Source organism: Triturus cristatus, chromosome 11 (assembly GCF_964204655.1).
Source record: "Triturus cristatus chromosome 11, aTriCri1.1, whole genome shotgun sequence".
NCBI classification, from domain to species: Eukaryota; Metazoa; Chordata; class Amphibia; order Caudata; family Salamandridae; genus Triturus; species Triturus cristatus.
The window spans coordinates 1,041,608,316-1,041,624,294 of record NC_140594.1 but is presented as its reverse complement, the minus strand read 5'-3'; the positions used below and the strand labels follow the sequence as shown (position 1 = coordinate 1,041,624,294).

Here is a 15,979-nt window from a genome sequence, read left to right as displayed (position 1 = left end):
AAGGGCGTGTTTCCCTTGAGTTATGTAACAGCTCTCCTGTTTACATAAGGGCGTGTTTCCCTTGTATGACAGGAATTCTTGACAGTACATCCTCCCTCTCAGCGGCTCCCCACGGGTCCAGCGCTGGCAGGAAAACGCCGATGGAACAAGGAGACCAAGCGCGGAGCAAGAACCCCTTCAGCCGGTTCCCATGAATGCTCCTCCGGGCCATAGCCTTTCCACGCAACCAGGTACCACAGCTTCCCCCTGCGCCATTTGGACGCCCGTATGCCCGACACTTCATACTCCACCTCCGACTCCACGCATACCGGCCTAGGTGTCCCAGACGGCTTGGAGGGTGCTGGTTTGAGCAATGATACATGAAAGACAGGGTGTATCCGCAATGACTGGGGCAAGCACACCTTCACGTTCACGGGACCCATACACTTGGTAATTCGATAGGGGCCCATGTACTTGGGATGGAACACACTGTTCTTTCGAAACCTCATGTTTCTTGTGGATATCCAGACGTAGTCTCCAGTGCGGTACAGTGGCCCGGGCCTTCTCTTCCTATCTGCCGCAGCCTTGTATCTTCTCTTGGCCTCTATTAGGACAGCCCTTGAGCGCATCAACGTGTCTTTTATGTGTGCCACCCTGTCCGCTGTGGCGGGAATCCTGTCCTCTCTGAACGGATGTAGAAATGGCAAGAACCTGGGATGTTGGCCATAGTTGCTATAGAACGGAGATGACTGTGTGGAGCTGTGAGTGGCGTTGTTATAGGCTATCTCTGCAACCCATAGCAAGTCGACCCATTCTTCCCTGCCCTGGTCCACAAAACATCGCAGATACTGTTTGAGCGTTTGGTTCAGGCGCTCGGTTTGGCCGTCCGTTTGAGGGTGGTAGCTGGTGGACAGGGCGGTCTTAACATGCAGCGCAGTGCACCAAGTCTTCCAGAATTGCGCAGTAAACTGCGACCCCCGGTCCGACACGATCACCCCAGGTAATCCATGCAGTCGTACCACATTCTTTAGGAGTAGTGACGCCAATTCCCCGGCCGTAGGGACTCTCTTGCAGGGGATGAAGTGCCCCATTTTCGTCAAGTAATCCACCACCACCAGTATTGCCGTCATCCCCTGGTCTACCGGTAGGCCCACCACGAAGTCCAGTGATATGCTATCCCATGGTCTATCCGGGGTCGGAAGTGGATGTAAGAGCCCTTGGGTTCGGCCATGGTCGGCCTTCATGGTAGCACACGTAGGACACTCCTGTCCCCACCTCCTGACATCCACTCTCATGGTTGGCCACCAGAAATGCCGTCCCATGCTAGCCACCGTTTTTTCAAAGCCCAAATGACCTGCGCATGGAGAGTCATGGCACCAGATGAATGCTTGTTTCCTTAGCCTAGGCGTGGGTATCAATAGGCACCTGCCCTTCAGGGGTATCCCGTCCTTCAGCTGCCATTCTCTGTGACTGAGGAGCCACCTCCGCCATGCGAATGACCTGATCCCTCTCTTTATTCCCCTCAGGAAAGTATCCGGTTGGATAACCCCCAATACCATCCTCGGGGAAATGATGGAACGCTCGGTTGCAGGCAATGGTTCCTTAACTGCAGATTGACGGGACAGGGCGTCCGCCTTCCGGTTTTCCGTCCCCGGCCGATATGTGATGCGGAAGTTGAACCCCGCAAAGAAGATCATCCACCGCAGCTGCCTGGGAGAAAGGTGTCTAGTGGCCGTCATGAACTGTAGGTTCCGATGGTCCGTGTACACCGATACCACATGTCTTGCCCCCATCAACCAATGCCTCCATTCGGTGAAGGCGTCCTTGATTGCGAGAAGCTCCTTCTCCGCAATATGGTAGTTGCGTTCGGCGTCGTTGAGTTTGCGGGACATGTACGCAACGGGATGAAGCACCCCTGTGTCGTGGTTGCGTTGGGACAAGATAGCCCCCAGCGCCACATCCGACGCGTCCGCTTCCACCACGTAGGGGAGATCCGGATCGGGGTGAGCCAACACCGGCGCCTTACCAAAGGCGCTTTTCAGGGCCTCAAAGGCTTTGTTCGCTTCAGGGGACCAGACAAACTCCTTGGACTTCCTCAGTAGCTGTGTGATTGGGGCCACCACTCCTGAAAATCCATCTATAAACCGCCTGTAAAAGTTGGCGAAGCCAATGAAACTTTGGACGTCCTTCACGCTTTGGGGCACCGGCCATTCTTTCACCGCCTTGATCTTTCGTTCTGCCATCTCCTGTCCCTCTGGACTCAGCATCACTCCGAGGAATTCCACGGATGTGACGTGGAAGTCACACTTGCTGAGTTTACAAAACAGCATGTTTTCCCTCAGCTTTTGGAGCACAGCTTTGACGTGGTGTACGTGCTCCTCCACACTGGACGAATAGATGAGGATGTCGTCGATATATACGACCACGTAGATATCCAACTCCTCTCTGAATACCTCATTCAAAAAGTACTGAAAGGCTGCCGGGGCGTTGCACAGACCGAACGGCATGACGAGGTACTCAAAAAGGCCGAACCTGGTCTTAAAGGCGGTCTTCCACTCGTCTCCGTCCCTCATGCGCACCAGATGGTATGCCCCTTTCAAATCCAACTTGGTGTAGATACGAGCTTTCTTGACCTGTTCCAGAAGTACACTGATGAGAGGCAAGGGGTACCGATTTTTTATGGTTATCGCATTCAATGCCCTAAAGTCCACACAGGCTCTCAGCTCCCCATTAGCCTTCGGGATGAAGAAGAGTGGCGAGGCGGCCGGAGACTTGGACGGGCGGATGAATCCTAGCCTGAGGAGTTTATCCAGGTACCCCCGGAGATGCACGTTTTCAGGCTCCGTCAGGGCATACAGCCTGCCGCTGGGAACGCTGGCCCCTGGCACCAGGTCGATCTGGCAGTCAAACTGTCTATGTGGTGGTAGCACTTCCGCCTTCACCTCATCAAATACATCCTCAAAACTGTGATAAGCCTGGGGGAGAGCCACATCTTTTTCTGCCGCTGTAGCCACCGTCTGACTCCCGCTCTCATCTGCGTCAAGGGATTCCGTTCTTATTCCACAATGCAGGATGCAATACGGTGACGTCATTTCGATGCGATGTGTTGGCCAATCCACAAAGGGGTTGTGTTTCTGTAGCCACGGCAATCCCAATATGACGCCATATTGGGGCGCTCGGATGATGTTAAAATCGATTTGTTCCAAATGGTTCCTCCCATATCTCATCGGAAGGACCCCCGTGTGCTGTCCGATGGGCCCCGTCACCAATCGCCTTCCGTCTACCGCATAGACGTCTTCGGGTACTGCTTTGGGAAGAAGCACTAGCCCTAGCCTGCATGCCTCGTTGTGGTCCATAAACATGCCGGTGGCCCCTGAATCCACCATGGCCACAACGGGTATCCACTGGTCATGCACTCCCACGTGCACCGTGATAAACAGGTGTCGTTGTCCCTTAGTGACCGAGTTGGAAAGTGAAGGGATGGATGAGTGACTCCGAGATGCCCCTTCTCTGGTCTTGGAGTCCTCTAGTTTTCCGCCGGTATGTCCACCACGGCTGTTACCGACCGGTTGGCCCGATAACGTGACGTCTTCGGTTTGGCAGGGCATTCACGTACATAGTGGCCTTTTTTGCCACAATATAGGCACAATCCTTGTTTACGGCGTGACTCTTTCTCCGTGGCTGTGAGGCTCGCTCGTATTGCGCTGATGTCCATGGGTTCTCCCTTGGATGCGGTGGAAGTTTCAGGACTTCCCACCGTCACATAGGATGGAAGGGATTTTCCTTTTCTCCCATGATCCCCCTTTCTTTCACTTAGCCTATGTTCCAGCCGTAATACCAGGTTGATAAGGCCCTCACATGTCTTGGGTTGAGGGTCAATATGAGCCACGGCGTCCTTGAGCTCATCGCACAGCCCTTGATGGAAGAGCGCCGTCTGTTTAGCAACAGGCCACTTGGTTTCCGCAACCAGCCTTCGGAACGCGTTGAGATACTGCACCAGGTCGTTGGATCCCTGTCTCAACTCAAGCATTTCACGGTCCGCCGTGTACGAGTCAGCCCTTCTGTCGAATACCTTCAGGAATTCCTCGCGAAAAGCACCCCAATCACATAAGAGGGGGTCGTCCCTGCTCACCAGAGGTACGGCCCATTGTGCCGCGTTTCCAGCCAAATAGGATATAAGGAAAGCCACACGAGCCTGACTCGTGGGGAACGCCTTTGGTTTGCACGATAAATGTAGCGCCACTTGTGTGAGGAATACCTGCACTGTGTTAGGATCCCCACTGTACCTCTCTGGTGTTGCCAAGGGGATGGCTACCGGCATTTCCACTACTACCGCAGGGGTCTGGTTCGTGAGGGAGGTGCTAGGCGTGAGCGGGTCCAATTGGATAGCATCCAGTCTGGCTTTTACATCGGCTGTTTCTTGCCTAGAGGCAGCCACTTCAACTTGCATGGCCGCTAAAGCAGCCAGCACATCATCAAGTGTTGCCATGTCTGTTATCGACCGGGAGACAGTTAGTGTTATTAAGGTCGGATATTTTGTAACGCCCTGAACGTCTCAGGATCGTTTAACAGACACGACAATGAGGACGCAACCACTTGTGAAGGGTTAGTTCTTTTAATGAAGGCAAATAAAATACAAAGAACAAACAAAAGTTAGAGTCACTGGAATCCTCCAGGCTAAGTACGTTACCAGCCCACAGCACGGATGGTCCTAACCGTCCTCTGCATATACGCCGATCCCGGCGTATGCCAACAGAGGGCAGAAATGAAATGGCCGACAATGCCAATCGGTAGGCTGTGAGGGGCACGAAGAGTGTTGGGGAGAATCGAGGAGTCAGGGAAACACCCAGCCGGGGTCTCTACCTGAAGGGAGCAGCCGCTCAACCTCTTCCTCAGACTGCACCGGGACGCGGAGTCACCTCCTGGTGATGCGTCACCGATACCCCAATCACAAGCAAGAAGACTGAACCGAGAGCAGCCGCTCGATCGATCCTGTGGACTTCCGAGTCTGTAACGCGGCAAACACCTCCTGGTGTGCGTTACAGCTGGCAGTCCCTGTGTCTCTGGTCGGGCTGGGAGTTACGACTCCAACCAGCAAAAGCGCCACTGCGCTTGGACTCAGCCGAGTCAAAAAGCGAAGCTCAATGGTTGACCGGTAGAGCTTCCGGGTCCTTCACAGGTGACGATGGGGCAAGACACGGCCCAGGGAGTAACGACTCGACCTACCTCCGTTCTTGCCTTACTGGAGCACCACTCCTGAACACTGCTCTTCACGAAGCAGGTACGTCGGTGTAAACACAATATCCGACAGCCTTGTACCTCCCGGTTCCTCCCTTTATAGGGCGTGTTTTCCTTGAGTTATGTAACAGCTCTCCTGTTTACATAAGGGCGTGTTTCCCTTGAGTTATGTAACAGCTCTCCTGTTTACATAAGGGCGTGTTTCCCTTGAGTTATGTAACAGCTCTCCTGTTTACATAAGGGCGTGTTTCCCTTGAGTTATGTAACAGCTCTCCTGTTTACATAAGGGCGTGTTTCCCTTGTATGACAGGAATTCTTGACAATAGTACAGTTCAGTGCAAGCCCTCATTAATAAAGTTAACTGTTGACCGTCTGCTGTAATTAGCCATTTTTTGAGTTTACAATGTTGCCCAAATAGTGTAAACATCCCCATTTGGTAGACTAAGGAGGAGGTTTTGTTACAGCAGGAAACAAATTCAAACACAGTGCTTAGAAGGACTACAGTTTTGTTATTTTGTTGCACTGTAAACGCAAATTCCAATCCAATCCAAAACAGCTTTGTTAGAAAACCCCGGGCAACCGGGTTAGCAGTCACCCGGTTTTTCCCAACACAAGGGGTAGCTTGGCTCGAGCGGTCGGGGGTCAGGCACCGTGTTAAGTGTACGTCACACCCTCACAATAACCATGCGTTCATCCGTTCCAAAAACGACTCTACACCGTAAAAATTTATGAAAGAATCTCTTTGTGTTTATCTTAATTTTTCTCTTAGTTGCAGGGTTATGACACAAATACAATACAAAAGGATTTTCTTCAGAAATAGCAGGTCAAATAAATAATAACACTTTGCAGGTGAAATAAATAGGATTAGGTCATAAATACACAAGGAATAAATAGAGGTGCGATAAATACATAGGGCAAATAAATACTGTCAGACAATAAATACAAGGCAGCAATAAATACGGTCAGACAATAAATAAAACACCTTCAATAAATAATATAAGCCATCAAACAATTGCAAATCAGATCACATTTATGAGGTAGATTGATTTTACCATGCCCAAGTACAGCTTATGGTCGCTGGGGTGGCCTGGGGATGTCCCACCTAGAGTGGTCAAGGCTGGGGCCTAAGCTAAGGTAGAATGAGGGAAACCTAAGGTTCTGATTCTTCCAACTACACAGTCCCTCACACAGGTCCCTGCACCAGTCTCAGTTCACCCCCTAGCACTCTCAGGTTGGTCCTAACACCCCTCTAGCCCCAAGACTGGTCTTTTAGGGCTCCACAGGGCCTCAGATGCCCGTTCTACCACTTACTGCCCTTTTCACGAAGATCGGCTCCGCTCGGCGCCGGGTCGACGTCGCTGGGCGGCTCCGGTTCGATGTCGCGTCGATCTGTTCCACTTGACGCCGTGTCGATGCCGTCGGGCGGTTCCGATTCGATGTCGCTGGCCGGCCTCGGTTCGATGTTGCGTCGATCTGCTTTACCTGACGCCGGGTCGATGCCGTGAGGCGGCTCCGGATGGATGTCTCTGGGCGGCCTCGGCTCGATGTCGTGTTCCGGCGTCACAGGGTCACGGTTCCTCCGCTTCCGGGCGACTCCGGAGTGCGACCTCCACTCCCGACCTCCGTCGGCTCCACTTCGGGTTCCGGCGACTCCGGAGTGCGACCTCCACTCCCGATCTCCTGCGCACTTTACTTCAGCTTCCGGCGACTCCAGAGGGCGGACTTCACTCCCCCGTCGACGCCTCACCTCGACCTCAGGTGACCTCTACTCGACCTCCGGTGTCTCTCCACGACCTCCGTCGGCGCCCTCACTCGACCTCTAGCGGCTCCGGGTACGACGTCTGCCTTCTGTCAGCGCTGCTTCTCCACCTCGGGCTCCAGGTCTCCAGGCTTCTCGACGTTGGGTCTCCAGGAGGATTCCACCAAACAGGTCAGGAACTTGCTGTTCTTCTCCTTTAAGGCCTGTTCCGGCTGTTCAGGTCCTTAAGATGATTTTCTGGTCTTTATCCCACACAGGGCTTTAGGCTGGGCTTGGTCAGTAGGGACTAGTATCAAGGGTGGGTTTCTGGACCCCACTCCAGGTACAAGTTTCCACCCCTGCTGCCTTACTCCTTCCTCCTTCTGTTTCTCTGCCCTCTCTCCTCTCCAGTCAGGTGCCAACTGCCTACTCCAACTGCCAACTCTGAGCTGGCTTCCCAACATTCTAAACCTGCCTCACACTGTCACAGGGTTCTAGAATGTTCTGGAAGGTACTAGTAGGTTCCAGCTATGTCTCAGGTGACAACGGGTGGCCACCATTTTGTGTTTCAGGCCCTCAGACAGAAGTTCCAGGGGTAGGGAAAATGGCTCCCTGACCCTGCATCAACACTAAAAAGTCTGGTGGTTCCCAAAAAGGAAAAATACTAACAGGGTTTGAGGCAAAAGTGGGACAAAATAAATAATGATGAGGAGGGACCACCCAAAGGGCTGACAGGTCTAACAAGCTTTATTCGACTATTAGTCATAAAAGCAAGATACAAAACATTTTTTTTTCATAACGCACCAAGTTAATTGTAGTACAAAGCCTGGATGGAGAAAGGTTAAGCCACAGTAATATCAATTGTATTAAAAACCATTAAAAACTCCAGTGGTATAAGAAAATCATCAGCACTTTTAAAAGCCAATTTAGGTGGGGTGCAAATGTCAAACCCTAGTTGAATGATACAGGCACTTGGTTCAGCATGTTATCACTGCATTTGCTGGCTGAATTATATCTTTCTTCAGATACTCAAAAACTAGATCACCCTTATTTAGAACAAAAAGAACGTGATCTTATAGTCTAAGACCACACCAGAAATTTCGCCAATGCTATAGCGATGAGAGTAGATGTATCAGTACGTAAAATTCTTTTAGCTTGGATACACCTTCTAGTATCCATTAGTTTACAAATTGGTGCCAGCCAGGCACGATGTGGGGCAACGTATCCTGGACAAGCAAACAATAAGTGAGCCAAAGATTCTTCGCTGGCTTGGCATACGTGTTAAATGGTAGCGGCAGTTTCAGTCGATAACCTTTCAAGTATTTGCCCGGCGGTAATCGCCTCTCATACCACTCGATGATTTTACCAATAAAAGAGGCAGGCGCCGGAGACTGGAAGGCAGGAAACAAAGTTTTATTCCGTCGGAGCAGAACACATCAGATCAGACAGCAAGGTATCGTCACGAGGTGCTCTAACTGCATCTCTGAGACCTGGTCTCTTATACACTGGTTTATTGCTTTATTATACATAGTACATTCTTGAGATTCCCTTGATGCGCGGGGGAAATATCCCCTGAAGCCCCGGCTCAGATCCGATCCCACACATGGTTACAGTAGAGGTTCCCACCCTACCCGCAGTGGGAGATGGCTATCGCGCAGCAGGGAATTCCGCTAATTCCCGGGGGTGTGTGCAACCGGCCGGGTCTCAGGGGGTAGGGGCTTTGATCTACTGTAATCCCTTTGATGTGGGGTGTTTCCCTTACAGTAGGGGCAATAAACTGCATCCGCAGGGCTAGGTGATGGCCTGGGACCAGTTCAGACAATGGGGCGCAGAGGAAGGGGGTTATCAAAGGAGAGGCATGACCATGTATGGGTTGTCGGTCGGAAGTGGTTCCGTAGCAGGGTCGCGCAGAAGGAGAGGGTTTATGGCCTGTATGAGAGAGCGGGGGTGGCCGGCGCGCGGGGGATGCTCGCAGCGCCGGGGGAAAGCGCTGGCGATCGAGAGTGAGCGGGGAGAGAGAGTGGGGTGCCTAAAATGGCGGCCGTGCATTTGCTATGCGTGGCGCTGGGGAGAGGCAAGATGGCGCAGATAATGTTCAGTTTGCAAGCTAAATTTCCACATACGGGGCACAAATTATCACTAGATTTTGCCCATTTAGCAGTAAAAGATTTTAATGGCAGCGAACCCACCCTGAACTGGAAATATAACTTCCAGTCAGGCAGTTTTGTATTCAGATCCCAGTAAGGCTCAAGGCTAGGGGTAATTTTAATTTCCTGGAAAGTTCCAGTTAAAGAAGACGATTTGCTGCTTCTCAGTATGATATGCATTACCATTTCCCAATATTTTTCTTTTAGGATTTTGTTCGTTGGGAAATGGGGAATTTATTGGGTCATCCCACAATGTTATCATACCTAAGCTCGACAGGGTGTCTCTAACCTTGCGTAGCCATGTTATATGATGAAAGCTATCAGCTCTAGTTACATCCTGAAAACCAGCAGCATACACCGCCAGTTCTAGGGTAGTCCAAATTCTCCGCCAATATAGAAGAGGGCGTAATTTAGCTATCTCTGCAATTGCTTTCCTACCCAAGTCAAATAACAATGGACGCTTGGGGTGCTCTGGGGAGATTGGTGATTTTTCTTTTTCTAGGAATTCTATCCCAGTAGGTGTGCCTGTGGTGTCAATCTGCCTATCTTACCCAGAATACATTTGGGTTTCTGCTTTGATGGTATGTCTAGTCTCAGGCCATGCTGCATTATCTAAAAGCACTGTTCGAGCACCTCTAGATTTATTCCTTTATCCACGTTTCCCTTTAATAAATAAGGTGACTACTTCAACCCAACAACTGTCCTTGATTTTTTCAGTAAAAAACAAATAAATGTCGCTAGGCACTTTGTTTAATGCGTTCGTTTTTGTAGAATATCCCCAGTCATGTGTTGGTTACCAGAAATCATCAGCACACACAATTCATCATGTAAAGTGAATGAGAGATACAGATCAATTAAGTCAAAGGGTGCACAGACTCCATTCACGTTTTTCCTAAGAAACGATAACTTTATTCACATCTTCTTAAAAACCTCTTTCTCCAATGTAGCCAACGTGTTTAGTCTCATAGAAGAGACTTCTTCAGGTCTTGGTGTCGTATTTGCACCTGTAGTAATTGTGGGTCGCGGCAACCTTGTGTGTACTTCTCATGAAAGCCTATGTCCACTTTACGGTTTGGTAGCCAATCCATAAAGTCAAAATATTTGTTTTATGACCTGTGTCAGTTCTCACTAAGTCAGTGATATCTCGTCATTATGTATCAATCACACAGGTCTAGCTAAACTCTAATTATCAGCATACAAAGTCCAAGCCCATGTTGGCATCAAAATTGAGTGCATAGAATACGGCAAATTATGTGAAAAAACCAAAATCGATAATTCAGATTTGTTTTTTCTGCACAACTTCCTGCATTCTATGCGCTAGGTTTTGAGGCCGACATGGGCTTGGACTTTATATGAACTATGCCCAAATCAGACAACCTTTTCCATTTTTAAAGAAAACCAATTAAAACAGACGGTCCACTAACAAAGTATGCTTAAATAAGAACATCACTACAAAAAAAGCATGTTCAATTAAAAACAAACCAGGAAATCATGCCTCTAATTTGAGTTGTAAATGAGTCAAAAGTGTAGCTGCCACATTAAGGAGTGTGAAATTTATGCCTGCCTACAATACACAATAAGTACACCAAACAGTGATGGATAGAATGCTTGACTTAAGCTCAGCCACTGGTAATCACTCTGGTTCAGAGAGGACCTTGCTTTGCAGTTCGGGCTGGACTCTTTCCCATGAGGAGCATGGGAAAGACTGATTTACATATGGCTAGGTCCAAACTGAAGTGATATGGTGAGAAAAAGAACGATGGGTTGGCGTGCTACCCTGAGCGATTATACTTTTTGCAAGCAGCCTCCCAGCACCTTTTATTTGTTTCATGTATCGCCCTGAGTGGCATGGGTATGCCCAGAAGTGGGTCCCTTGCTCACTGTGCCACTGGAACCAAGCTGTAGCCTGCTGATGAGCCCATAATTAGGGCGAAACCTATTCTAGTTGCTTGTGTTCCGGTCCAGGGAAGGTCTGACGGCAGTTTGGGCTGGACTGTTCCCATGAGGAGCAGTGTCAAGACTGATATACATGTGGCTGGGTCTAAACTGAGGTGGTGAGCAAAAGAAGGGTGGATTGGAGTGCTACCCAAAGCAATTGCCAGTGGTTAGACTTATTGCAAGCACCCTTCCATCACCTTCTGTGGGTTCCAATAATGCACAGCAGGTCAGTCAAGCAGTTCAATTTTCCATTCATTGATCAAGTATCCTAGAAGGCGGGTTGTCTTTTCAAGACAGTCTTTTGACTGGAGGCTCTGTTCCATTTGGACATATTCAGGGATGTTTGCTGCAGAATCCTCATATTGCTGTCCTGCTAGGAGTAGTTTATCTTATTAAGCCTTTAAAGGGATCTCCTCACTTGCTGCATTTAGAATTGGGTAGAAACAGTAGGTATTCTAATTTCTGAGCAAAGTTAAAAATTTTGAGGAGATGCCTATGATGGATTTTCCTCTGGCATACTATCCATATAGTTGTGGAAATAGCACTGGTGGATTTTCCGCCAAGTTTAGCATATCCTCCCTTAATCGAGGAATTTCCATAGCATTAAACTCTAAACCAAACCCTTAGTCTTTTCTGACCGCCATGTCGTTTTAGTCTGACATATGCCCTACCTTTGTCAGTATAAAGTGTGTCTTTAGATTCCTTATCAGAGTTTAAAAGACTCAGAGGGAGTGTTCCTCAGAGTGAAGCTTGGAGAACTGGGGAATGCATGGCAAAGGCCCCTTTCTGATCGCTTCACGTATAACTGGCTTGGGAATGGATTCATGCAACCTGGCACTAAGGATGTTGAGGGCAGTTCTTACACCTTGTAGGGCTCTACTGTGGTCCTCCTGCTCCTTTAACAGTTGCAATCAGGACCTGACCCATCCAAGCCCTTACAGTCTGTGCCCCTGGAGTCACCACAAACCTCGAAAGTACCTGGGGAAGGCAGGGATCCCCGAGCCAAAAAGACAAAGGACAAAAGGGCTGGTGAGTAATGCTGTAGGGAGAAAAGAACCAGGGAGGAGCCCACGTGCAAGAGCATACAAGATGGGAGCACCCGGGTGTTGACCATATGACAGAAGAATATCTCGGGTAAGAATACCTAAGGCTGCACAGAATGCCAAATTCAGCTTGTAGAGTGGATTAGATCCCCTGGTCATCTAGTATACTGGAATACATTACCTCCAGTACCTTAGCAGTTGATGATATTATTTGATTTTATGAAGTGACGGAGTGGTAAAAAAAGCTGATTTGTATCATCAGTAGTCCAGCAATTTGGAATGCTCCATCGAAACCATCAGAATGGCTGTTGCTGCTGGGGTTTTTGTACCTTCATGCGTGCTCTCTTTACACCGTCCAGCTAATAGAACACCGGAATGCAGGGCCCTGGACCGAACAAGTTCCTTCTTTGGGAGAGCCTTTCACTAGACCCCTTAAAGTAGTGGTGCTTCCTATCACATATACATATAACTGGCTTTGTTAAATAAAAAAACAAAAGTTGCTTCTCAGGGATATTTGTTTGAAAAACTATTACAAAAATGTGCTTATGAATTCAAATAAAATGCTCATGAAGAAAAATAGGACTGCAAGTTGAACGTGTTCTATTCATTCTTGCCAGCCTTAGACATATGAAAGTGGTGTCCTTTTGTCAGATGGGAAATAACTTAAGTAAAAACCTAAACGTTACTGTGTGCTTCATTGTGAGAGTGAAATCCTGGTATGTATTTAATTTAATGACATTGTGAACAAACTCTCAACGACACAACATACTTTGCACCTTTAGTGCTCTTTCATTTTGATGTCACAAAGATGACATTCGTTACAGATTTTTTCGTGCTGCACTTTTGGTAACATTCATGTTTGTTTACCTGATCCATAGTTAGCCAAGCTGTGCTTCTTTTCTGTCATTGCCAGACTGGATGGATATCGACCAGATAGAGGAGTATGTGTTAAGAAAACTATTTACAAAAATAACTTTTACAGATGGAGTAAAGTGAATGGTAGAAATCCCATAGCTTCCATCAATTCAAAGCACATGAAATGTGATAGACTATGTCCTTTTTGGTTCAAGTCACACCTCCGACTCGCATCATTCGTCAGTCGTCCATGCTCCTCCCAGACAATGACCCCTTTCAGACAATGCCCTTACCATTGTTGAAGAGTATGTGTTCTGCATCTGCTCTTCATATGCCCAGGCTCTGTACTGCACATAAGTTTCATCATTCTGCATGCAGTCAGGCTGCAGACTAGGAGTATAAGAGCCAGTCTTGTAAGGAACTTGTGTCTTTCTCATTTTCCATAAGACGCAAGTCTTTATGATCTTCCATTCATGTCAAAAGCAGTCATGCCATTTGTCCAGATTATTAGTTTGTGTATTCTCCATTTGAAATAATACCCCTATCACTGCACTGATTATTATAAATGGATTCTAGATGATGCTGCAGTTGATGTTCACTTGTTTTGAAAAAGTAGTGCGCTGATATCTTGACATGGGGTTCATTCAGCCCCCTTTTGCATTTTACTTGGATGAGGCTTGGCTTAAGGTCTGGCAATCTTTTGTAGGTTTTGTCATTTTTTGTGTGGCTGCTCTATGCCTTTGATAAATAGTGCTGCACAATGACTGAGGATTACATTACCACCGTGACTGCACTGCGTCTGTAAGATAACATCTCATAATGTTCAAAACACTCTTTGTAATTATACTCCAAACTTCCAGGCAAGGTTCCAATCTATTTCTAGGAGCCATCATTGATGGACGTTGAGGCAGAAATTAGCCTCAGCCTGTGAATCCATGCCCATGTGGCATGCAGAGACTGTTTTTCACCCTGCAAGTTAGTTAAACTGCCTCGAGTCCCTGACACTTATGACTATACTGAGGCTATTAAAATGGATACAATGAATGTAAACATATATAAAGGTGCCTGACAAGACTAGAGATGTAGCAGAAACTAAGGGAAACAACTTCTTACTTCTGCCTGGGATAGAAATATTTGCATTGCAGTCCCTCCCCCATTCTAAATGAGTGCATCAATTAATTTAATTACCTTTTACCAGTTATAAAGTTACAATTTAGAGAAAATATGTATACTGTTGATTATGTTCAAACATGCGTGCTGTATACTTTTATACCTTTTTTTCTCCCTTTCTTTAGGAGTCTTGGTGTTCACTTTTCAAAAGTAAGGTCATTAACGTTGGATACATGGGAACCTGAATTACTAAAGGTACAGTGAAGGATTCCATAAGCTAGTAATGCATAATTTCTTTTGAGAAAGTTTTTTTTCCTTCTTTTTTTCAAAATTGAAAAGAAGTGAAATGGGAGTATCATTAGATGGGTGCATAATGTGTAACAAAGTTCAAGGTTGTAAACTTTGACCTTGGAGTAAATGTACACTGGTTGTTTAAGGAGTTAAGCCTCTTGCTGGAGCAATCTATATGTATCCAGCCAGTCCACTGAATAATATTGGTAGCCTAGCGATTGCTAGAATAATATAGGTTTCATTTCTGATCACACTTTAAAATCATAATAAAATAACCTAGAAATGAATATGCCTCCTACAGCCCTTTGCATCTGCTATGATTAGTACGTACCCCTGAACCCTAATTTTAGTTCGTTTGGCTGTGCCCAAAAGCTATAGTGAGTAGTAGTGGCTGCCTTCTCCACCTTTGGTATTGTTGTATGGGCACGGAGGATTTTGCTGTCTGTTGCGTCTGCTCCAAAGCCGTGCCTAGGTTAGACAAGTTTGTTTTGGACCCCGCCCCCACCCCCTGCAGGACTCCTCACAAGTTGAATACTCCAGCCTTGCCGAAGGACCAGTGAGTTGTATTGGATTCTGCCCCAAATACCCATATTTGAATTCCCCAAACACATTCTTCCAACGGACAGGTAGAGGAGTGATGGCCACCTTCACCCTCTTCCAGGCTTCTCAATGGCATGGGAGGGTTGCATTTGTCTCTGTATCCCCCAGTGTTACTGCAGGTTGGGAAGTAAGGCACCCACCTCCATTCCCCTCAAATGTAATTTCTTAGCCTTGCCAAAGGACCGGAGAAAAAGTGCTGATGGCTGACTTCCTTTTCAGCCTTGATTAATGGTGGTAGAGGGTAGTATTGACCCCCAGCCCACTAATTTCATCCCCTCCACTCTCTTCCCCCCCACCAGCACTTATCCTATGGTCAAGGCAAGTGGTGATATCTACCTCCTCCCGCAGCCTTGCCCAGTGCCCAAGGATGTTAGTATTTGCCCCCCACCCCACACCTCCCCAACACACACAACCTCTTAGGTTTTCCTAGGTTCTTGGACATTGGCATGCCTGGCTACTGTCCAGGTGCATCAGTTACAATTATAAATAAGACACCAGAGTAGAGGTCAGCCGCCCAAGAACTTGCCCTTCTGCAAAAGGATGCAAGGGGAGGAGGAATGGGAATGGAGCAACTTCCTCTTACCCAATATCCTGATCCAATTCTACACAAGACACTAGGGCAGCTGTCAACAGCGTGCTCCATCAGTGTTGGCCTCCAGCTAGTGCAGGACACTAAGAGAACACAGTAAGAGTTGTTAGCCCCAGAAATGGAAACAATTATGTTTTTAAGCATAAAGGGGCCAACATGTTTCTATTGGGACATTGCATCCCCTGTAGACTTAAATGAATTTAAATGTGAATTGCTCTGTGAGGATTGCTGTCTCAAAGGTGCTTTACAAAATATTATAAAAGGCTCCAAAATGTTTATTCCCTCTTTATATCTCTCTTTGCTAATGTTTATCAGTGCATTTATTTAATTATTTTCTTAATAAAGGAAATCATGTTGAATTGTGAAAAGTGATGAAGTACAGTAGTTCTTGATTCACAGGTGTGGGGTCTTGAATATACAATTGCTGTAGTTCAGCAGTCTTTTTTAACTC

The 15,979-nt window shown here is 47.6% G+C and overlaps 1 protein-coding gene across 4 annotated transcripts in view; it reads left to right on the top strand.

The window, feature by feature from the left end:
* The window catches only part of ACAP2 (ArfGAP with coiled-coil, ankyrin repeat and PH domains 2), a 402,036-nt gene that overhangs the window by 302,435 nt on the left and 83,622 nt on the right, over positions 1 to 15,979 (top strand). For all 4 annotated transcript variants that reach the window (XM_085635275.1, XM_085635276.1, XM_085635277.1 and 1 more), the window contains one exon: positions 14,234 to 14,303. In XM_085635275.1, the coding sequence (XP_085491401.1) occupies positions 14,234 to 14,303 (70 nt within the window). The remainder of the gene's footprint in view (positions 1 to 14,233; positions 14,304 to 15,979) is intronic.